The 22,949-nt window shown below is 41.6% G+C and overlaps 1 protein-coding gene across 5 annotated transcripts in view; it reads left to right on the top strand.

Annotated features, from left to right (window-relative positions):
• Window positions 1–22,949, top strand: part of CSMD2 (CUB and Sushi multiple domains 2) — an 814,611-nt gene that overhangs the window by 497,245 nt on the left and 294,417 nt on the right. For all 5 annotated transcript variants that reach the window (XM_060205823.1, XM_060205822.1, XM_060205821.1 and 2 more), the window contains 2 exons: window positions 10,444–10,770; window positions 15,202–15,396. In XM_060205823.1, the coding sequence (XP_060061806.1) occupies window positions 10,444–10,770; window positions 15,202–15,396 (522 nt within the window). The remainder of the gene's footprint in view (window positions 1–10,443; window positions 10,771–15,201; window positions 15,397–22,949) is intronic.

Below are 22,949 nucleotides of genomic sequence, written 5' to 3'. Positions count from 1 at the left end.
GAGCACAACTCCTGGCTTTTGGTTCAGATCACATAAAATATGAGTTGGAAAAGGACATACAATGTGCTTAGGAAATATGTGACCAACATTGCCCTTATCTCTGATGCTTCTTTTGGCATATGTCTGAATTTCTAGAAGGCATCCTCAGTATTCTGCTTGAACAAGTTGTACCTCAGTCTTGTTCATAATAAGGGTTAGCACTGCCATGTGGCCAGTTCCACCCCTCACACATGTGGCCTTGAGAGTCCCTTCCAGCTTCCTTGGGATAATGCAGTTCCATGGCAACTTTCACCCGGCTCATGTGCCAAAAGATGATGCTAATTAACTCAGGTGAAAATTAACATATGCTGAACCTCAGAGTAGAAAAAGGCAAAAGAAATTCAAGGTTGGGTTTACAAAGTCTCTGCTTCCAACTCAGTTGTAGCCTTAATCCCTAGAACTGTCTTAGTTTACTGGTCCAGACACGCACAGTGAAGCAAGAACAGTCTGATTGGGCCTCTGTTGCTTGGCTGAGCACTGCTGGAGAAAACCACCCAACCAGGCAAATTGGTGCTGCTACAAATTCATGGTCTCCAATCTCAATCAAGCCTGCAGTGGTGCCTGGCAATCCATCTGTGTTTCTCAAGACAGTCTATTCTCCTCTTCTGCCTGTAAGTTAACTCGGGCATTCTCAGCACCCTCCTCCTCACATTGCACTAGAAAATGAACTTGTCTCCCAGCGCACAGGAAATGCCCTTAACCTCCAAATACCAAAAGCACCAATCCTGGAGGTCATACCTGTCCCCACCCATACTCGCACCTCCCCTACCTTTATAGTGAGTTGCTCACTTCTTTTTCCTATCAAAAACCAATCTTCTCTAGATTATACATCCCACTTTGACTTTACATAAGGGACCTTCAAATACCTTTAACCTCACTGTAATACAAGTTCACTATCTCTTTGCACACACACATAGGTACATTTCACAAATAGTACTAACCTTTGCTACCAATAACATATTCAAATATTTTCCATTCTTTTCATTTTGTTCTTCAGCATCTGATTATATTCTACCATTCTGCTTCCATGATAGTCACCAGGGGGCTGGAATCCATTGCTTCAAAAACTTCCATATCTACTACAGGTGCCTCTCTTCTCTCTCTATCTCTCCCTCGCCTCTCAATTGCTCTCTGTCCTATCAAATAAAAAGAGAGAGAAAAGGAAAATAAAAGTCACCAGTAGTAGTGAATTCATCTTACAGGCACTAAGCCACAGCAATAGCCCTGGCAGCAACAAGTAATTATTGTTTTTAATAATGATGACCCTCCCTATAGTTTCCCTCATCCTCCACTTTCTTTTTTTAATACTTATTTATTTATTCCCTTTCGTTGTCCTTGTTGTTTTATTATTGTAGTTATTATTGATGTTGTTGTTGTTGGATAGGACAGAGAGAAATGGAGAGAGGAGGGGAAGACAGAGCGGGGAGAGAAAGATAGACACCTGGAGACCTGCTTCACCACCTGTGAAGTGACTCCCTGCAGGTGAGGAGCCGGGGGGCGCGAACCGGGACCCTCACGCTGGTCCTTGCGCTTTGCGCCATGTGCGCTTAACCCACTGCGCTACCTCCTGGCCCCTATCCTCCACTTTCTTATGATCCTTGTGCCTCACAGAATTCATCCTCCCTTTACCTCTCCAGTCCCTTGCTCCCTTTATGCCAAGTCTTTCCCATCAATGTTTACGTTTTCTCACATTTCCCTTACCTTATTTAACTCATGCCAATTTTCTAAAACCCCCCACCCTACATCTGGACATCTGTGACAGGTGTTTATACTAGCTGTGTCTTTTATCATCTATTCAAACTTCTGTGTTTCCTGCCTGGAAACTCTTCTCACCAATGTCGCCAAGGACCTCCTTTTTACTGCTAAAACCTGGGGGATCAGATTTAACCCTCATACACAAATGCTCAGCTGTATTTCAGAACAGGTGGCTCTTCCCTGCTTCTGAAAGCTACTTTTCTGTTTTTCCTTCTACTGCTTGGCTCCTTTTTTTCTCCATCTGCCTTGCCAGCTTCTCTCCATTCTCTTGCAGAGTTTTGTGTTTTCTTCCCTTTGCTGACTTGATAGCTCTGTTGTTTGAAGTTTTTGTTTCCTCATAATATTGTGCATTCCTTCACATCTTTATTGACCAGCTTTATTCTTTTGTCAACTTCCTCTTTGTTTCCTTGGGCCGTGTTTCTATTTTTAGTGCCTTTTGACTGAAGTATAGTTCTTTATATACAAATCATAGTGAATATTTTATTCTACTTACTTATAAATATTTTTTCTTCATTTGTCCCTTACTAATTAAATTTTCTGTGTGGTAATTTTTTTTTGGTAGCTAACAATGGCATTTATTATTTTTTGTAATACTAAGAAATCCTCCCAACCATTGAGATTCACAAATATTCTTTATGTTTTCTGATATTTCTGTGGTACACAGAGTGATGTATGAATCTATTTTTTTCCACACTTGGTTAACTATTTGTTCAAGTACTTTTTTTTATTGATCAATACTCCCTTCCCCACTGATTTGGAAAGCTCCTGTAGGGCTGGAGAGACAGCAGAATGGTTATGCAAAAACCTTTCATGCCTAAGGCTCTGTGGTTCCAGGTTTAATCCCCAGAACCACTTATATACCCGAGGAGTTGACCAGTTCTCTTACCCTACAGTCTTGCCAATCATTATTAAATCAATTTAAAAGACTCAAAGCAAAACTACTACAACAAATAATAAAAAGCCCCCTTGTGGGAACCAATACATTGCAGATTTTATTTTTGTAACCTTGTAATATGTTTTGATATCTTAGAGTTGGCAAATATCCTTGCCCCACCCCACTCCAAACTGGGAAGATGTACATGTCATCATTGAGAGATTAGGCTCTGGAAAAATTCAGTTGGGTTCATATTTCAACCCATTCTTCTGCTTGCTATCTGTCCCTGGACAAGATGCTTTAATACCTATACTTGTCTGTAAAATAGAAACAAAAAAGGATCCATACTGAAGGTTTGCTATGAGAGTTAAATCATGTGCCACTTTTATAATATCAACTTGGCTAGTTTCACCTGTTTATCCTAACAGATGTGTCTTACAACTGTTTAAAAAAATTAGTGTGAAACTTACCTAGAATTGTTAAATTTATTTTAACATAAATTTATTTTAACATAATTTCCCTCTTAACAATTAAATTCTTCATCCAGGAAAAGTTTGTCTCTATTTTAAAATGTTCTTTTCTGGCTATCAGGCAAGTTTGAGTTTTTTTCTTACATTGATCTTGTTTGTTTATTATCTTAGGGCTGGATTTGATTTACTAGTGCTTTGAATATTGGACTTTTTGTTTGTGTTGATGGTATATGAGTTGGTAGATACGAATATGTGCACCATACATACTGCCTTTATAGGAGAAGTTGTGTCATGAAATTTAAAAAAACATGCCTATTGTAATTTAAGACTGTAAAGCATTAGTCATTAAGCCGCCCGTTCCTTAGTAGTTTTCAGTGTCCTTGAGGTTTTCTCTGTACAGTTTTGGCAATTCAAATTTTCATAGGAAATCTAGCTAGACACTTTGTTAAGATTTCAAATGTATTCATGTGTTTAACATATTAGTCCTTTTAAGGTTATTAATTTATAATTCTCTCATTTTATTATTCTGTCACTACATATACAAACTATACTTTTGGTTTCTTCAGCAGAACAATGAGAAATCCCCATTACCAATCTTTTCAGAAGTCAGTCATTTTTTTTTCCTGCTCTTATATTGACTAAGTCTATTCTCCTTTCCTAATCTTTTTATTCTCTTTGAAACTTGTTGGATTTAGGCACTCATTTAGTTTGTTTCATTTCTCTATTATTTCATAACAAATAAGGCTATTAGTCTTCCATACAGCATTGGTTTAAGTTTCATCATCTGTCTTGACAGTGATTGTCTTCTCCTTGAATTCATGAACTCATTAAGGAAAGAGGTTCATGAAATTTCATAGTTTATTTGCACTGCAAATAGAAAATGTGTCAGGTGGTAGCCAGGTGGTGACGCACCTGGTTAAGCACACGTTAACAGTGTACAACAACCCAGTTTGAGCCCCAGGTCCCCACCTGCACATACTCATTGTATTTTGCTTACTTTTGACCTCAGACTTAAATTTTACTTTCCAACTTTTGGATATACATATATATATATATTGAAGACAGAGAGGAGGAGAGAAAGACACCTGCGGACCTGCTTCACTGCTTGCGAAGTAACCCCCTGCAGGTGGGGAGCTGGGGGCTCGAACCGGTATCCTTATGCTGGTCTTTGTCCTTCGTGCCATGTGTGCTTAACCCACTGTGCTACTACTGCCCAGCCCCCTGTTCTCCAACTTTTGTATGAAAAAAAAATAGTTTATTTGGTGTATGCTTCACTGTTTGAGGAGTATAAAATACCACAAATGTCTTATCTACATTCTGGAATGTGTGCATCATCTGTTGATTAAACATCATCTTTGAATTTTGTTTCGTTTTTCCAGCCCCTTAGTTTGAATTATCACTTTGTAAGCAGTGAAGTTAACAGTGACAGGACCAAAAGAAAAGAATCGTAAAAACAAAAAACTATTTTCAGCAAATCCCTTTTATTTTCACTCGAGATCACATTCAATAACAGTCCCATATTATGTATATCAATCATGCATAATAACTTATTATTAATTAGTAATAAATAATAAATTTCTCATGTCTTTTTTCTTTAAAAAGAAGTCTGACCCATGTGCAAGTTGTCTACTTTAAAGGTTTATCTTGTTGACAACCATGAGCACAAACTGGAAAACCTTTCCGAAGGTTTTGATCTGGATAGTTGATGGTGAAGTTCACTTATGATTCCTTTTGTTTTCCTCATTTGGGACACAAAGAAACAAACTCTTTCTAACAGAAACACTCCAATATAATATGCAAACATAATTTGCTAGGCAAGAAAGATTGGATAGCTATAGGGCAATACTCATCCTCTTCAAGAATGAGTTAAGAGCCTGAGATGGATGACTGTATTTTGTAGGACTACTTTCTTGATTTAGTAATGTCAGTTTATCAGTTTCATCAGTTGCCACGTACAAGAAGAAACATCTCTTGGTAGCTACTTGGAGACTCTTGGCCTATCAAAAGAACTGCCCTATAGTGTGGTATGATTTTATAACATCTATGAAGCTATTGTTAAATGCACACTTTGTTATGGTTCATATTTACTTCTATCAATAAGTAGTTCTGAAATCCTGGCTATTGTGTTAAGATCACCTTCTGGGGGATGGACAGTGGTGCATCTAATTAAGTGCACGTTACTGTGTGCAAGGACCGAGGTTTGAGTTCCTGATCCCCACCTGCAGGGGGGAAGCTTCACAAGAGGTGAAGCAAGTACTGTAGGTGTCTCTCTATGTTTCTCTCCCTTGCTATCTCTATCTCCTCCTTCCCTCTCAAATTCTCTTCACCCTGTCAAATAAAGAAAAAAATGGCTGCTGAAAACAGCCTCTAGGAGGAGAAGTGTCAAGTAGTAACACAATGCTGCACATCTCTCTCCCCTTCTCTCCTCGCCCCTCCCCTCCTCTTCTCTTTTGTCTCTCACCATGTCCCCTTTTCTCTGTATCTCACTCTCTATTGGAAGAAATATAAAATAAAAAACACTCCCCACCTGCAGGGGAGTCGCTTCACAAGCAGTGAAGCAGGTCTGCAGGTGTCTATCTTTTTCTCACCCTTTGTGTCTTCCCCTCCTCTCTCCATTTCTCTCTGTCCTATCCAACAACGACAACAACAATAATAACTACAACAATAAAACAACAAGGGCAGCAAAAGGGAATAAATAAATAAAATAAATATAAAAAAAATTAAAAAAATAAAATAAAATAAAAAACAAGCTGATTGGGAGTAGTGGAGTGGTGCAGACACTGAGCCCCAGTGCTAACCCTCTCCCCCCCACCCACCCAGAAAAACAAAAACTAAGCAAAAAAAAAAAAGTTTACCTACATTGTTTATTGAGTCTTGCAATTCCCTTGGGCCTACTCTCCAAATTAAATAGTAACCATTAGAATGTGGACATCAGTGAATCTCAGCACTCTTTAAAGAGTGAAGCCTGAGTGCTTTTACTCTTCCCTTTCTTTTTTTTTTTTCTTATATCTCTTAAGTCTTTTTTAATAATGGTACTTTTAACTAAACTTCATCACACTGTTTTAGCTGTATGTTTCGTCCCCAAAGCAGTCATTTTTTACTAGAATAGATTAGCCTGTGTGCTTTATTGTAATAAATGTTCAGTGCAAGGAAGTGAACCCAGGGCTTTACACAACACAGTACCAGTGAACTGAACTGCCTGCCTTCCCCACTTTTTCTTCTATATTTTTTAAAAGGGTGGGGGGAGGGGTGAAGGAAAAGAAGAAACAGTAAAACAATTTCCCTCTGTTCCTGATGTTCCATTGTGGTGTAAGGGATCACACATAGTGTTTCATCTAAGTATCAGCTGTACCCACTGAGCCATCTCTCAGGCCTCCCTAAATGATATTTTCTCTCTATTTTTAAACTCCTAACTTTAAATTTTCCCCCTTTATACTTCCTTGTTGAGTCACTTGAATTTCTTTCTTTCTTTCTTTTCTTTTTTTAACTAAATTGACTGCTTCACTCTCCCCCCCTTTTGGTAACTTTGAAGATAAGCTGTTGTATAGTCTACTGCTAATTACACTTAACATCTTTAAAAAACATGTGCTAACCTATATTTCTCTAATTAAGTACATGCACTATATTACAGAATTTCTTAAAAGAGGAAATTAGCATCTCTCCTTTCTTCAGATTTACTCTTTTTATCAGTATAATCTGTGATATTTTACCCTGGGGCTGTGAGGAGGGTTACTTTATCTATTCACTTCTAATGAATATTTATTGTAGTTAGATTTTGTTTTGTAAATATGTTTGTAGTGATTATTTAGATTCAATATTATATTAATTTTTTTGTCCTTTCCAATCTTTAAAAAGAAAAAAAAATCACAGGGCCAGGTGGTGGTGCATCTGGTTGAGCACACATGTTGCAATGCACAAGGCCCTGAGTTCAAACCCCTGGTTCCCCACCTTTGCAAGTGGTGAAGCAATGTTGTAGGTGTCTCTCTGTCTCTCTCCCTCTCTATATCCCCCTTCCCTTTCCATTTATGGCTGTCTCTATCCAATAAATAAATAAAGGTAACAACAAAAAAAATTTTAGGGGCCAGGTGGTGGCACACTTGGTTAAGCGCACACACTACAGTATGCAAGGACCCGGGTTCAAGCCCCTGGTCCCCACCTGCAGGGGGAAAGCTTCATGAGTGGTGAAGCAGGGCTGCAGGTATCTCTCTGTCTCTTTCTATCTCTGTCTTCCCTTCCCCTTAATTTCTTTCTGTCTCTATCCAATAATAAATAAGTAAAGTTGAAAAAAACACTTTTTTTAAAATTACTGACTGTACCTATCCCCTGCTCAAGCTCATCATTTTGTTTCATCTCTTGGGTGGGTAGTAAATATCTCTAAGTGCTTTTCTATGAATAGGATATTTTTGAAGTCTCCAGTATTGGAAGTAGCTTCTATTCTCTTTGTTATTTAGTAACTTGGATGGGTCATATCTCTTTCTACTATAAAATACTTAGGGACCAATATTCACTGTATCTAAGAGAAATGCAGTGAAGGTCAGATTCCCTTAGTTTTCAGAACTAGCACAGGTGTTCAGCTATATCTGTGTATTTGAGTCAGTTCTGTTGGTTGGGACTTGGAATGGGATGGAGAGGTAAGACACACATACTCATGTCACCATCATTTCAGATGATAGCAACCATTAAATTCAGCAGGTACTAATTGAGCACCTTCAAAGAGCCAGGCATTGTGGCAGTAACTAGAGATTCAGAGGAGGCAATCAGCAAGATTTCTGATTTCGTGGAGTACACATTCCAGCCTAGAGCTTGGTATCCACAAATGGATCTGATCTTTAACAGATGCTAGGAACATCTGTTAAAATCACCAGAATTTTCTATTTGACTTAAGCTACTGTACAGTACAGTTTTCATACTAGGTGACAGTGTTGGTGAGGGTTAAGAGCTTGGTCCCTGGAGTCATCTAGATGGACCTGAATTTGTTGCTGTCATTTATTGGCCTTGTGACCCTGGCCAGTAACTTACTTCTGAGTGCCTCAGTGTCTTTCCCTTTAGCTGGGGCTAATGACAGTAAGTCATAGTGTTCTTGCAGCTAATTGATGAAAGTACTTAGAACAGTGCCTGCACTTAGCCTGACGATAAATGACATTTATTAACTATGTCTGTTGCCAAAAAGCTTTTTTAAGTCCTTTCTTCTTGACTTAAAACTCTTTCTATACTTACAGTGATTACAGTGTACGCTTACTGAATATGTCTTAAGGACTAAGTTCTCTTTGTTAAACTTGATGGAAGGTCTTTCAGAAGCAAGTTGGAGAGAGGGAGGGAGGGAAGAGGGAGGGAGGGAGAGAGAGAGAGAAGACAGAAAAGGGGGAAGGTGGATGGAGTCACAGAATAAGAAGAAACTCAACATAGAAAAAACTCAAATTTTTTTTGAGTTACCTGGGGCCAGGTAGTGGTACACTTGGTTGAGTGCACATGTTACAATGCACAAGGATCTAAGTTCAAGCCCCCAGTTCCCACCAGCGGTGGAGGAAAGCTTCACAACTGATAAAGTCATGCTGCAAGTGTCTCTCTGTCTTTCTTCCTCTCTGTGTCTGCCCTCTCAATTTCTCTGTCTCTATCCAATAAATATATAAATTTAAAAAAACATAATTAAAAAAACAAATACAATTCCTTTGTAGTGTGTGTTTTTTCCTTTGTAAGCATGATTTTATTATCATTTTCATCTTATCATCACTATAACTAATAAAGCAAACACTGAAACATTGTATTTACCAATACCAATGCCAAACACCAATGTAAATGTGAAGGAGTTTAAATGTGGTTCATATTAGCTTTTGCCTTCTTTTTATTTTAAAAATGTTTAGAATGCACCAATAAATAATAATAAATGACAGTTTTGCAGTAAACAGTGTAGTATTTTCATTTTGAAAGAAATATCACCCAGGAGAATCTTATTACCCTAGTGTAGTTTTCATTTGAGGACTCATGTCCAGTCTTGGTCCATATAAAAATGAATATTTAATCTCATTCATCAAAAGAATGAATATAATATTACGATCTGTTGTTTTACTTCAAATGATGTTTAACAGTCGTCTTCCTACTGGGCCATATTTATCACTTTAATGGTCGTGTTCGAAGAGCTTCACACTAACAGCTTTGATTTACCTCACGTTGTGGAGCTGACATATAGGTTGTTCACATTCTTTCTCTGTAATAAAATTATGTCCCTATGAACATCTCTGTCCATGTGCCTCTTTCTCTTTTGAATTAATTCCTTGAGATTACTGAATCAGAATAGGCAAATAGTTGTGTGGCTGTTGATAAGAATTCATATGCTCCCTTTCAAAAAGATTATTATCATTTTGTTCTGTGATTGGCAATACATATATATGAGTTTCCATGAAGCCTTAACCGTGTGGGGTATGTATGTTCTTTATTTTTTTCTAGTAAAATTGACTGTGTTTCATATTGGTTCTGTTTTCTTACATATAGGTCCTCTGAGCATACTCTCTGCTCATCTTCCTGATGTTCTTATACAGTCATAAAAGTTCTAAGTCAATATTTACACCTGCCCCTTGGCACAGATGCTACAGTTATCTGTTTTCATATTTTATTTTATTTTATTTTGAATAAGTTTTTCTGTATTTGTTTTTCTATTTGTATCACTTCCTTTGCCCCATCCTTGTTTCAGGGTCTCTTAATCACTGGTATGAGAAGGGCTTAACAGAAGGGGCTTCCAAGGAGTGAAACCTTAGACTCAAGTAGGAGAGGTGACAGGGGGTGACAGGCCATCAAGATGAGGCACTATCTATTCTCTGCCCCAATTTTTCCCCAAAGCTTTGGTCTCTGAAAGATGATGTTCGCCTGGTACCTCCTTTGTATAGTCTTGTGGTTATAAGTTTGCCAGAATCCCCAGTACACACCTATTATTAGAGAGTCATAGACTGAATATCTCTACCCTGGGTACCACCTGGAGGATTGCACTGTGATTCTACTTGAGTTTGAACAGTGGTTTGTCCCCCAACCCATGGGATCAAGAATATGCAGACACTGCCTGTGGTAAGCACATCGGAAGGGGAGAAGGGACCAAGAGAACAACTTTGCCATGCATGTAGCTTGTAGACAGGATCCTTCCCAAAGCCATGATGGAGTCTAGAAAGTCCCCACCTAGACCTCAGACCCTAGATAGTCCAGCCCAACCCTTATGTCACTGCTTCTGCCCATGGCCCATTAGGCTATGAAAAAAGTACCCTACATGCCAGCCCTCAGTGGTGATGCTTACCAACTGTCACTGCTTTTCTCTTCCAGTTTCTTGCTTCTTCAACTTCACCAGCCCCTCTGGGGTTGTCCTGTCGCCCAACTATCCAGAGGACTATGGAAACCACCTCCACTGTGTCTGGCTCATCCTGGCCCGACCAGAAAGCCGCATCCACCTGGCCTTCAATGACATTGATGTGGAGCCTCAGTTTGACTTCCTGGTCATCAAGGATGGGGCCACTGCCGAGGCTCCAGTTCTAGGCACCTTCTCTGGAAACCAGCTTCCTTCCTCCATTACCAGCAGTGGCCACGTGGCTCGTCTCGAGTTCCAGACTGACCACTCCACGGGGAAGAGGGGCTTCAACATCACCTTCACCAGTGAGTGCTCCCTCTATTCCTGACGCTGGTCTATGAGAATGGATTATAGTGCTCCCATGGAGAAGTTATTCATGTGGGTGGGCCAGTTCCAGGGGCATTGAAAATGCTGCTGTGAGGGGCTGGGAGATAGCTTGTCCAGCAGAGTGCATACTTAACCATGCCCAAGAATCTGGGTTCAAACCCCCTGCCACCATATGAAAGCACCATACGCAAGCAGTGGACCAGTTACTATCTGTCATTGAAAAGAAAAAGTATTGGGGGGCAAGTGGTGGCATACCTGATTGAGTGCACACATTGCTATGTGCAAGGACCCCAGTTTAAGTCCCCCGGCCCTCACCTGCCAGGAGGAGAAGCTTCATAGGTGGTGAAGCAATGATGCTGGTGTCTCTTTTTCATTCTCACTCTCTGTCTAACCCTCTTCTATCAGCTTCTCTCTGTCCTATCCTATAAAAAGGAGAAAAAATGACCAGTCAACAAAGGAGAAGAAAAGAAAAAAAAAGTCTACTGGATCAATAAAATGACTTACCCGGTTAGTTCGCTGCTTTGCCACCTGTATAATCCAGGTTCCAGCCCAATAGCTTTGGTGCTATGATGTCTTCCCTTCTCTCCCTCTGCTACACTTTCTTACTGAGAAACTCAGCTCAGAAAGGTGAAACACCACTGGAGATGAAAAAAAAAAAAAAGTTCACTGGGAGTAGTGAAGTGAGGCAAGTACAAAATTCAGGTGAAGTTCCAGGCTAAAAAAAAAGCCAGTAAAATAGCTCACTTAGTGTGCTGCTTTGCCATGTGCACTTCCTAGGTTTAAACCCAGCCCCCACCACAATGCAGGAAGCTTTGATGCTGTGGTCTCTTTCATTGACTCTTTGCTTCTCTATCTAAAAATTACAAGAAAAAGAATGCAGTAACCAGACAAATCGCACATAGGGCTTTAATGGGATTGGATTCTGAGCAGAGTGCACTTTTCTTTTTCTTTTTTTTTTTTTCTTTTTGCCTCCAGGGTTATTCCTGGGGCTCGGTGCCTGAACTACTCCTGGAGGCTATTTTTCCCATTTTGTTGCCCTTGTTGTTGTGCTTGTTGTAGTTGTTATTATTGTCATAGCTGTTGTTGTTGTTGGATAGGACAGAGAGAAATGGAGAGAGGAGGAGAGAAAGACAGACACCTGCAGACCTGCTTCACTGCTTGTGAAGCGACCTCCTGCAGGTGGGGAGCCTGGGGCTCGAACCGGGATTCTTACCCAGGCCCTTGCGCTTTGTGCCACATGCGCTTAACCCGCTGCACTACCATCCAACTCCCGTGCACTTTTCTTTGGAGTCAGTCTCTTTGGACATTTGTTTCCCATTGGTATGACAGACTATGTAAAAGGAGTCTAGGACTTCTTATCTCTCTACCCCATCCTGCACTTCCTCCTAAAAGAATAATGGTGCCAGGGTGCAGCAAGCCTCAGACATCCTCTTACGAGCACCTCTGAGGTATTTTCCCCAGTTCCTGGTGACCTGGTATTCTCAACGAGGTTGTTCACATTTTGCCTTTCCAGTTCCCAGCCCCACAGGCAAAGCAGAAACAAAGAGCTGGAGAAGTGTTTCAGATGGGGACTGGGGGTTTATTGACTCCAACTCTTAAGGCATTTCCCTGTTGCCTCTCTGAGAGCCACAATCTACAAGTTGTCACATCTCTTACAGTCTTATGCCCTTATGCCCCTGTTACTCAGTGGTGATTCTTTTCTTTTTCTTTTCTATTTTTCTTTTTCTTTCTTTTGCCTCCAGAGTTATCGCTGAGGCTCAGTGCCTGCACCATGCATCCACTGCTCCTAGTGGCCATTTTTTGTTGTTGTTGTTATCATTGTTAGTGTTGTTATCCTTGCTGTTATTGTTTTTGTTGTTGGATAGGACCAAGAGAAATTGAGATAGGAGTGGAAGACAAAGAGGGGGAGAGAAAGTTAGACACCTGTAGACCTGCTTTACCGCTTGTGAAGTGACCAGGTCCCTCCCACAGGTGGGGAGCCAGAGGCTCTAACCAGGATTCTTGCTCTGGTTCTTATGCTTCACACCATGTGTGTTTAACCCGGTGGCTATCGCTGCCTGGCCCTTGTTTTTTCTTTATTTAATCTTTAAAAAAAATATATTGCCTCCAGGGATGTCACTGGGGCTCTGAGTCTGGATGACAAATCCACCACTCCTAGCAGCCATTGTTTTCTTTCTTGTCCCCCCCTCCACCTTTGGTAGGACTGACAATCTGGCACCTCAGTGCACCAAGGCCTCAGGCATGAAAGTCTTTTACATAGCCATTATGCTACTTCCCCAGCCCAACACTCCTGCTTATCAGGACTAGAAACCTGTGCTCCTACAACAAGGATCTGTGAACTCAATTCCACCCCCTAGGCATCTCCCAGTTCTGGTCTGGTTTAGTTTAGTGTAGTGTAGTGTAGTGTAGTTTTGTTTTGTTTTTACCGGAGCACTGCTCAGTTCAGGCTTATGGTGGGGCAGAACACTGAACCTGGGACCTTTGCTGCCTAGGGCATGAAAATCTTTTTGCACAACAATGCTATCTCCTCAGCCCCCACAAGGAGCATTTTGGGCAATAATAAGAGTAGCTGCTATTTACTGAGCACCTACCATGTGAGTTCTATGATCACATCTGCTTATGTTAGAACAAACACCTTACAGATGCTGCACCTCCTTTTTTACATACCAGGAAGCTGCGGTATGAGTAGGTGTACAGGTAAAACAGAAAAATTTAAATCCTTGGCTTAGAACTTTTTCTCCTAGACATATAAAATAGCTTCCTATCTATCTCTCCCCTCTCTCTCTCTCTCTCTCTCTGACTGACAGGCATTTTTAATAGACAAACACCGGGATTTCTCAGCCCAAAGCACCACATTTCTTTCTAACTTTTATTTATAAATGTCAAGGCAACCTCACAATCATAGTTTATAGTGAAGAAAGGTTGGGAGGCACACGTTCGGTTGACCTGGGCTTGCATTTCAGAAGACTAGGTATTGGGATTCCCTTAAGACTCTGCAAGATATTATCACAATTATCTCCATGTCAGCTGCTTCCCCAGTTCACCCAGCTTCCCCTGTTCCCCTGTGCTGGCTCAGTAGGGAGGAGAATAGATTCCAGGCTCCTACCTTCAACAAGTTCCAGTATCCTCTTTGCTTTTGATCATGCAAGTGTTCTCTTCACAAGGGAATATCAGAGGCTTGCCAGTTGAGCTATTTAGTGTGGCAAATGCAGAGCAGAAGAGATAGCTCACCCAGCAGGCCACACACCATGCCTTGTGTACAGTGCAGGTTTGAGCCCTGCCACCATGTGAGAAGTGCCATGCACCAGCGGATGCTGTGATGTCTCTCCCTCTTTGTGTGTCTCTGTCTCTTTATCTGAATGAAAAAGCAGGCTGGGACTGGTGAGATAGCTCATGTTGACATGTGCAAGGCCTCCACGTCACGTAAGAATAAGTAGCCCATGCCTGTGCAGCTGTGGGCACTTGTGTTCACTGGGAAACCACTGTGTTTGCAACAGCCAGCATGCAAATAGGAAATGGCTTCAAAAACAAGCCTAATGGAGCAGGACTGGGAGTGTGCTTGGCAGGGAAGGAATGAGAAAGGTTAAGACGAAAAGGAGCTCATATTTAAGGAGTACTTACCAGATGTCAGGTGTGTACCAAACACCCTTCATTTTCATAAGCATTTCATTTGATTCCCTTTTCAAGAATGACCCTGCAAGTTTAATATGATGTCTACTTTATAGATCAAGAAACAGAACCTCAGTAAGATTACATAAAGTGCACAGAACCACATAAGGAGTAAAAGGCAGAGCTCGATTAAACCTGCAAGTGCTCTGACTCTTCCGTCTGCCTGCTAACTACATTATCAGTAGTCCAGGCAGAGTGAGAGATAGCCTGACAAGAGGCAGGGAAATGAAGGAAATGGTTCCCAACGGAGTTAATTCCAGGGCACCTTGTGCAGGAAGCTTGGTGTCTTTTAGTGTCACAGGACTTAGAGTCCAGCTCACCTGCAGCGTCAACAATCCCGTAACTGTCAGAAGTTAGGGAGGCATGGGATGTGTTTGACACTGAGGAGACAGATCTGCCCTTGACCCATGGTGTGCCTCAGTTTCCTCTCTTTGTAAATTGGGGAAGTAATAGTAGCTTTGGAATCATGATGTCATGTACATGAGCTGACACGAGTGGCAGCCTGACTTCTGAGTGGTCATAGGCATAAAGGTGGGTTAGGTGTTCAGGAAGGCAGGAGGTCAGGCACTAGCCCCACATTTTGGGGTAACTAGCTCTCCCTCCAGGATGTCTAAAGGAAGTGGTGGAGGTCTCAGGCTGACCATCATAATGAAGCTTATTTGTTTGGGGGTGTCCATACACACTCCAGCTCTGACTAGAGTCTAATCACATCTTTGGCCCTCTCACCCCCATCCGTACAGCCTTCCGACACAATGAGTGCCCAGATCCTGGGGTTCCAGTGAATGGCAAGCGGTTTGGTGACAGTCTGCAACTGGGAAGCTCTATTTCTTTCCTCTGCGATGAAGGCTTCCTGGGGACTCAGGGCTCAGAGACCATCACTTGCGTCCTGAAGGAGGGTAGCGTGGTCTGGAACAGTGCTGTGCTGCGATGTGAAGGTAAGTGCCCACCTGCTGGGGCTCTGTGCCTGTCACCAGGAGTGGCTCTGCGCAGGGCAGGGGCTGAGTCACCGGGTCCACTTCTGCCTTGCCTTTGCTCATTTTCCAGGACCCGGGACTCCCTCTCACCTTCATGTTGGAATGGCAGAGATCTTTTTTTTTAATCACATGGCAGAGATTTTTGAATTAAATCAAGATGAAACTGGAGAAACACTGTTTCTAGATTAGCAGGTATCAAAAACGCCTCTTTTTCTACTTGGGTAGCCTCTCTATGTCATACAGCCATCAGGAGCCCTGTTTCCAGCTCCTGCCTAGGGAAGCTCCATCGGTGCAAAGCCATGTTGACAGTGCCAGAGGTTGTCTAGTCTCTCAAGCTGCCTGCCACTCTTTCTTCCCCCACCTGCTCATTTCCATCAGTGCTCTGGGACATCTCCCAGGTGTGGCCTTTGTGTCTGTGTTAAGTGCTGCCTTGATCTCCCAGCAGTCAATCTCCAGGAGACTTAAAGGAGACCAACTGGAAGGATCACAGCCTGAAACAAGCATCGGGCTTATTATAGTCTCTCTTCTGTCCCACCTTACCACCAGAACAGGTTTTGAGTCAATTTCAGAAACTAGCCATGTGTTCCTCCAATTGCCGGCTTTCAAAACATAGACGAGGCTTCTCAGAGACTGGAATCAGGTCACATCTGTGTGCCAGGCACAGTCCCTGGCACAAAATCAGTGCTCAATAACTATTTGTGGAAAATGGATGAATGTGATTGCCCTGTGGACCCCTGGAGACAGTGGCAGTGCCCAGAGAGGCAGGGACTGTGAGTCTTTCCTTTGAGATTCAGGAAACACTTTCTTCTCACATGACGGACAGAGAGTAGAGACCTGAGAGACCTCTCTGTGTGCCCAATCCCCAAACCGAATCTGCATACTCTGACTGCCCACAATAGGACGGACAGGTGGACGTGGAAGGGAGTGTGCCTTAACACAAGGCATGCTGCAGAGCTGACAGATGGCAGGAGGGAGTGACCACCCAGACCAAGTTGCATATGGCAGAGGGGCTGGTGTCCAGGTGAGCTTCTGAATCAGAGGGGTCTGGACTAGAATCCTGGCTAGAGTCACTTTCTCTGAGCCGCTTGTGGTTTTGTTTGTTTCCATCAGGTGAGTGAAAGTGGAGTTATAAAAATAAGGTGCATCAATGTTATGAATCTAAAAAAAAAAAAAGGTACATGTGCATATCCTGGTACAAAGTGAGTACTCAGTGTTAGCTGTGCTCTCAATGATTTGCAAGATCCATGAGGACTGGGAGTCAGCCCTGGCTTCATATCCTACAACTGGCATATCATTTTATACTAGGTAGATGTTTGGTCTTTATTTACTCATTCATGAATGAATGAATAAATTTTAAACTGGATTAGAGCCTTCTTAATGTCTTCCAGAGCCCTGATTCTCACCAAACTATATTTGTCTCCACTCTAAAAGTTATCACCCTGACTCACCCTGCACAGGTGATTGGACTTCGCTGTGCCTCAGGTGTCCTGTCTGTAAAGTGTTGTTAGTAACGGGAGGCTCCATCAGCTGGCCTCCCTCTTGGAGTAGTGCCTACGAGAGAGGCAACACTAAGTAAGTGTTGTCCGTCAGTTGCTTGAAACTGATACTAATCCTTCTTAATCAGACCAATCACTTAAGTGTCCCTCCACTTTGAGGGAGAAGGGATTAAGGGGCACATTTCCATCCTTTGAGGCTCCTTTCCCCATCATAACATGAAAAGACTACCCTGCTATGTCCCCCACAACCTTAGCTGCAATTTGTTCCCAATCAAGTGAGTACTTTTGGAAGGATATAACTTCTGGAATCAAGGAAACATCTCTACATCATTCCCAGCTATGAAAGAGAGAGGTTAGGTTGTTGCTCTTTGGCTGCAGAGGGCAACCCTGCATTTCTGATAGAGCTGTTTGCAGGCGAAGCCGATGACCATGCAAAGCAGTCACGCAGAGCCCATGACCTACAGGGTTGTCATCACTATCACTGGTAGTTATTCTCTCAGTCTCTCAGTTGCTTTGGTATTGTCCTTCATTCAGAACATCTTCCTGGTGTTTTAGGCTCATCCAGTCACGCCTTTCTCCTAATGTCCTTTGTTCTCTGAGGGTCACCACTGGACCATTCTACTGCACACTTGTATCACCAATCAAGAACTTTATTAGTTATACAGGCCTTAGTTCCATTTTCCCACCAAGATGCGGACACATCTAGAATAAAAGTGCAGATCACTAACAGACTGGAGGCAACAAGGGTTCAATCAGTCCCAACAGAGATTACCCTTCTGAAGAAGCCTCAAGACTTGGTAACTTTACAAAATCGCCCTCCTCTCTCCACTGCCAGCTCTCCTGATTCAGGTTAACCTGGACCATAGACCTGCCAGTGAAACACTCAAAACACTGGAGAGAATTGACCTTTATTAATGAACTTTAAAGCAGCTCATTATTTTCAAGACAAAGTTCTCATTTTGACATTGAAACATTCTTATTCATTTTGTCCCTGGAGGGGGCAACACTGAAGTTGGGGTACCATGGGCAAGCAGAAATAAGAGGGACCTTCTTTTTTGTTTGTTTTTTAAAAATATTTATTTTATTTATTTATTTCCTTTTTTTGCCCTCGTCTTATTATTGTAGTTATTATTGTTGTTGTCGCTGTTGGATAGGACAGAGAGAAATGGAGAGAGGAGGATAAGACAGAGAGGGGGAGAGAAAGATAGACACCTGCAGACCTGCTTCACCGCTTGTGAAACAACTCTCCTGCAGGTGGGGAGCCAGGGTTCGAACCGGGATCCTTACACTGGTCCTTGCGCTTTGCGCCATCTACACTTAACCTGCTGCACTATACAGCCTGACTTCCAAGAGGGACCTTCTTATAGAGGCTCAGAATTGGCGTAAGGAATGCTATGTAGAGTAATGACGGTCTGATATTATTCTTTTTTTGGGGGGGAAGGGGAATCTGGATAGCTAAGGGGGCAAGTGAGAACCAGACATGCAGCCTACTGTGGCCAATCTCAACTTAAACAGACGGGCAGACGGGTGACGACGCCCCTGGGACTCTGGCCTTTCCTCAGTCCTTCCCTCTTTGCTGAGAGTCTTGGAGGAAGCCTGCTTTGTAATGAGCATCTTTGTCTTTTCCATTTTTCCCCCTCTAGTTTTGTTTTTGATTAAGTATCCCCACCTTGTGGACAATTAAATGCTAAAACTAATGGTCTTTTAAAAAATCATTTAATATATGCTAAGAGCCACTTAGTTTTGGAGAGGCTGTAATGGGAAAAGGGAGAAAATGGCTGTCTCTCCTAAATTTAGAAGGGGTGATCACCTGGCTCATCAAAAACATGAGACGGCAAACTTTTTCTTAAAGGGCCAGAGAAGAAGGATTTTCAGCCCTGAGACTCCTGAGGTCTCTACTCAAGTCTGCATCATTATGACAAGACAAAAATGGGTGGACTGCCTTTGGTGTAATTCACTGAGCCCTGAGCTAGAGAACAGGGGAAGTAGGAGATCCATAATTTTAAAATCAGAGATAGAAAGACCTGCACAGAGGAGTACCTGGTTCTCTGTCCCCTATATTCATCTCTTCCTTATCTCTTAAATTCAAGGAGGAATCACTGTCACTGCTTTTGTAAGTGTCTTAGTGTCACCTTATTTCAGCTGTGCTCCAGTCTAGGAAGTAGGTGCTGTTATTGTCCCTCTGGGATACAGAGAAATGAAGCCACTTTCCCAGGACACTCACAGCTTCTAAGGGATAGAGCCATAATTTAGACCCAGATGCTTGATTGTGTTGCTAATATTTTGCTTGAATTATATCACTAGGGAGAATGTAATTTCAAACTTGTTTGTGAAATACTTAAAAACATCCACAAGTAGGATGAAAAAGAAGGTTTTCTACTTTCTGTATCCCAGTGTAAAATTAAGACAAAAGGAAAGCATATTGCCCATTCCAAAAGACAAAGAAGACAGGACACCACATGGAAGCATCAGAAATTGACAGCATAAAACAAAATGACAGGGAGACAAAGTATCAGTCATGACAATAAGGGTAATTAAGCACCCATTAAAAGACAAAGACTTTCAAACTTGGTTCTAAAGAAATGATGCTACTTGGTTAAGTGCACATGGCGCAAAGCACAAGGACCAGCGTAAGGACCCTGGTTCGAGCCCCCGGCCCCCCACCTGCAGGGGAGTCGCTTCACAGGCCACAGGCAATGAAGCAGATCTGCAGGTGTCTATCTTTCTCTCCCCTCTCTGTCTTCCCTTCCTCTCTCAGTTTCCCTCTGCCCTATCCAACAACGACAACAATAATATTAACAACAACAACAATAGACAACAAGGGCAACAAAAGAGAAAAAATGGCCTCCAGGAGCAGTGAATTCGTAGTGCAGGCACCAAGCCCCAGCAATAACCCTGGAGGTAAAAAAGAAAGAAAGGGGGGTTCCCGGAAGATGGCGGACTGAGAAGCTGCTAGTGGCTGAGCTCTGACCACATCTCCTGGAAACGGCAGGATTTTCGGCCTTTAGTAGGCCAGCCAATAAGGGGTCCTAGCGGTGACACCAAGGAGGTGACTATAACTTAATTTGGGTTAAGAATTAGAGTAGGAAAAAAGGGGGAAATTTTTTTTTTCTTCCTTTTAATTTCTAAGCATACCTCCTTCCCCGCACACCCCCCCCATAACCAGTCCCTGGGGACCAGATCCTAGCAGGATCTCCTGCTAGGAGCTCCTTTTCTTTACCAAATTCCTGTCCCACCAGGGAGTATCATTAATTCTAAGTCTATACCCTTCTGAAACCTCTGGCCTTTTTTCTTTCTAAGTAGCCAACCCCCCCCACCTCACCCCGCATAGCTAATTAAATAATTTTAAAAAAAAAACCCTTTCCTTTCACTGCCCTTTTATGACTGTTCTTTTTCTTATCTTTTTCTTTTTTCTCTCTCTCTTTCTTTTTTTTCTTTTTCTCATTCTTGTCATCCTTTCTTCCTTAATCCTACAGCTTCCAAAGTCACAGCCCCCAGCCCCCACACCACAAAACAGTGTGCTTTTTTGAATTCACTGATACACATTTGGGAATTTCCTTTCACTGCTCTTTAATTACAGCTCTTTTTCTTATCTTTTCCCTTTTCTCTCTCTTGCCCTTTTTTTTTAATCTTGTCATACACTTCTTCCTTCTTCTTTGCCTTTCTGAATTTGTGAATTATTTTGGGGAAGAAATCTGACTCAGAGTGGACTCTCTATGTGTGTATCTCTGCTCTAGTTCCCTTTCCCCCCTTGTTACCCCAAGAATATACAGTGGATAGTAGATTTGCATAACTGTCTATTCTTGCTATCCTTTCTTTCTTTTCTCTTTCTTCTTCACTGGGATTTGGTTACTATTTATTGACGGACTGGAGAAATTGTTTGGCTAACTGGTAACGATTAAACTCCTTCAATACTTGCTTCAGTTGCTACTGTAATTCCTGAGGTTGGTGAGTGCAAATGTCATAAATGTATTTAGTACAGTGTTACTTGTACTCAAGACACAACAACTGAGGAACAACAGAGCATTAAAAAAAAAGAAACACATAAATCAAAAAAATGGGTAGATCAAAAACAAATAAAACTGCTACTCCAATGAATGAAGACAAGAGCCCAGAAGGAAATACAAATCAGCCAGAAGTAACCATAGATAAGAAAAGTATGCAAGCAATAATAAACTTATTAATCACAGAAATGAAAACAACATTGGAGGAAAAGAATGGCAGTGTTAGGGAAACAACAGTTGAGACCCCAAAGGAAAATACTGATTATCTTGAGGCAATTAGAGAACTGAAAGCTGAAATAGCTGAACTGAGGAAAGAAGCTGAGAGAAGGGAAAGCAAACTAACAGAAGCAGAAAACAGAATTAGTCAGACAGAGGATGAGTTAGAGAAAATGAAGAAAGAGGTGAAAGAGCTTAAAAAGAGATTGAGAGACACTGAAAACAACAACAGAGACATGTGGGATGATCTCAAAAGAAGTAACATTCGTATAATTGGCCTGCCAGAGGAAGAAAGAGAGGAAGGGGAAGCAAACATTCTAGAGGAAATAATACAAGAAAACTTCTCAGACCTGAATAACAGAAAGGACATCAAGATTCAAGAGGCCCAGAGAGTACCAAACAGAATCAACCCAGACCTGAAGACACCAAGACACATCATAGTCACAATGAGAAGAAGTAAGGATAAAGAAAGGATCCTAAAGGCTGCAAGAGAGAAACAAAAAGTCACATACAAGGGAAAACCCATAAGATTATCTGCAGACTTCTCCACTCAAACTCTAAAAGCCAGAAGGGAATGGCAAGATATCTATGGAGCCCTGTGTGAAAAAGGGTTTCAACCAAGGATAATATATCCTGCTAGACTTTCATTCAAACTAGATGGAGGGATCAAAACCTTCTTAGACAAACAACAGATAAAGGAGGCAACCATCACCAAGCCGGCCCTTAAAGATGTTCTAAAAGACCTCTTATAAACAAGAACATCACTATAATACTTGCAATATATCAGAGCAAACAAAATTTTTTTTTGAACAATGGCACTACAATACATTAAATCCATAATATCAATAAATGTCAATGGCTTAAACTCACCCAACAAAAGGTACAGGGTGGGGGCATGGATCAGAAAACATAATCCAACCATATACTGCTTGCAAGAATCCCATCTGTCACAACAAGATAAACACAGACTTAAAGTGAAAGGATGGAAAACTATCATACAGGCTAACGGACCACAAAAAAGGGCAGGAACAGCCATTCTCATCTCAGACACGATAGATTTTAGATTAAATAAAGTAATAAAAGATAGGCAAGGACATTACATAATGATTAGAGGATCAGCCAAGAAGACTTAAAAATTATTAACATCTATGCACCCAATGAGAGACCATCTAAGTACATCAAGCACCTACTGAAAGAATTTCAAATATACATCAATAGTAATACAATAATAGTGGGAGACTTCAATACCCCACTCTCACACTTAGACAGATCAACAAAGCAGAGAACCAATAAAGATACAAGAGAATTGAATGAAGAGATTGAGAGACTAGACCTCTTGGACATTTTCAGACTCCTTCACAACCAAAAACTGGAATACACCTTCTTTTCAAATCCACATAACACATACTCAAGGATAGACCACATGTTAGGCCACAAAGACAGCATCAATAAATTCAAGATCATTGCAATCATCCCAAGTATCTTCTCAGACCACAGTGGAGTAAAACTAACATTTAACAACAAACAGAAAATTACTAAAAGTCACAGAATTTGGAAACTAAACAACATACTCCTTAAGAACCACTGGGTCAGAGACTCACTCAAGCAGGAAATTCAAATGTTCCTGGAAACAAATGAAAATGAAGACACAACCTATCAAAATATTTAGGACACAGCTAGAGCAGTACTGAGAGGGAAACTTATAGCCATACAATCACATATTAAACACCAAGAAGGAACTCAAATGAACGACCTTACTGCACACCTCAAGGACTTAGAGGAAGAGGAACAAAGGAAC

The sequence above is a fragment of the Erinaceus europaeus genome, chromosome 13 (assembly GCF_950295315.1).
Source record: "Erinaceus europaeus chromosome 13, mEriEur2.1, whole genome shotgun sequence".
In the NCBI taxonomy this organism is placed as follows: Eukaryota; Metazoa; Chordata; class Mammalia; order Eulipotyphla; family Erinaceidae; genus Erinaceus; species Erinaceus europaeus.
This window is presented reverse-complemented; position numbering and strand designations above follow the sequence as displayed.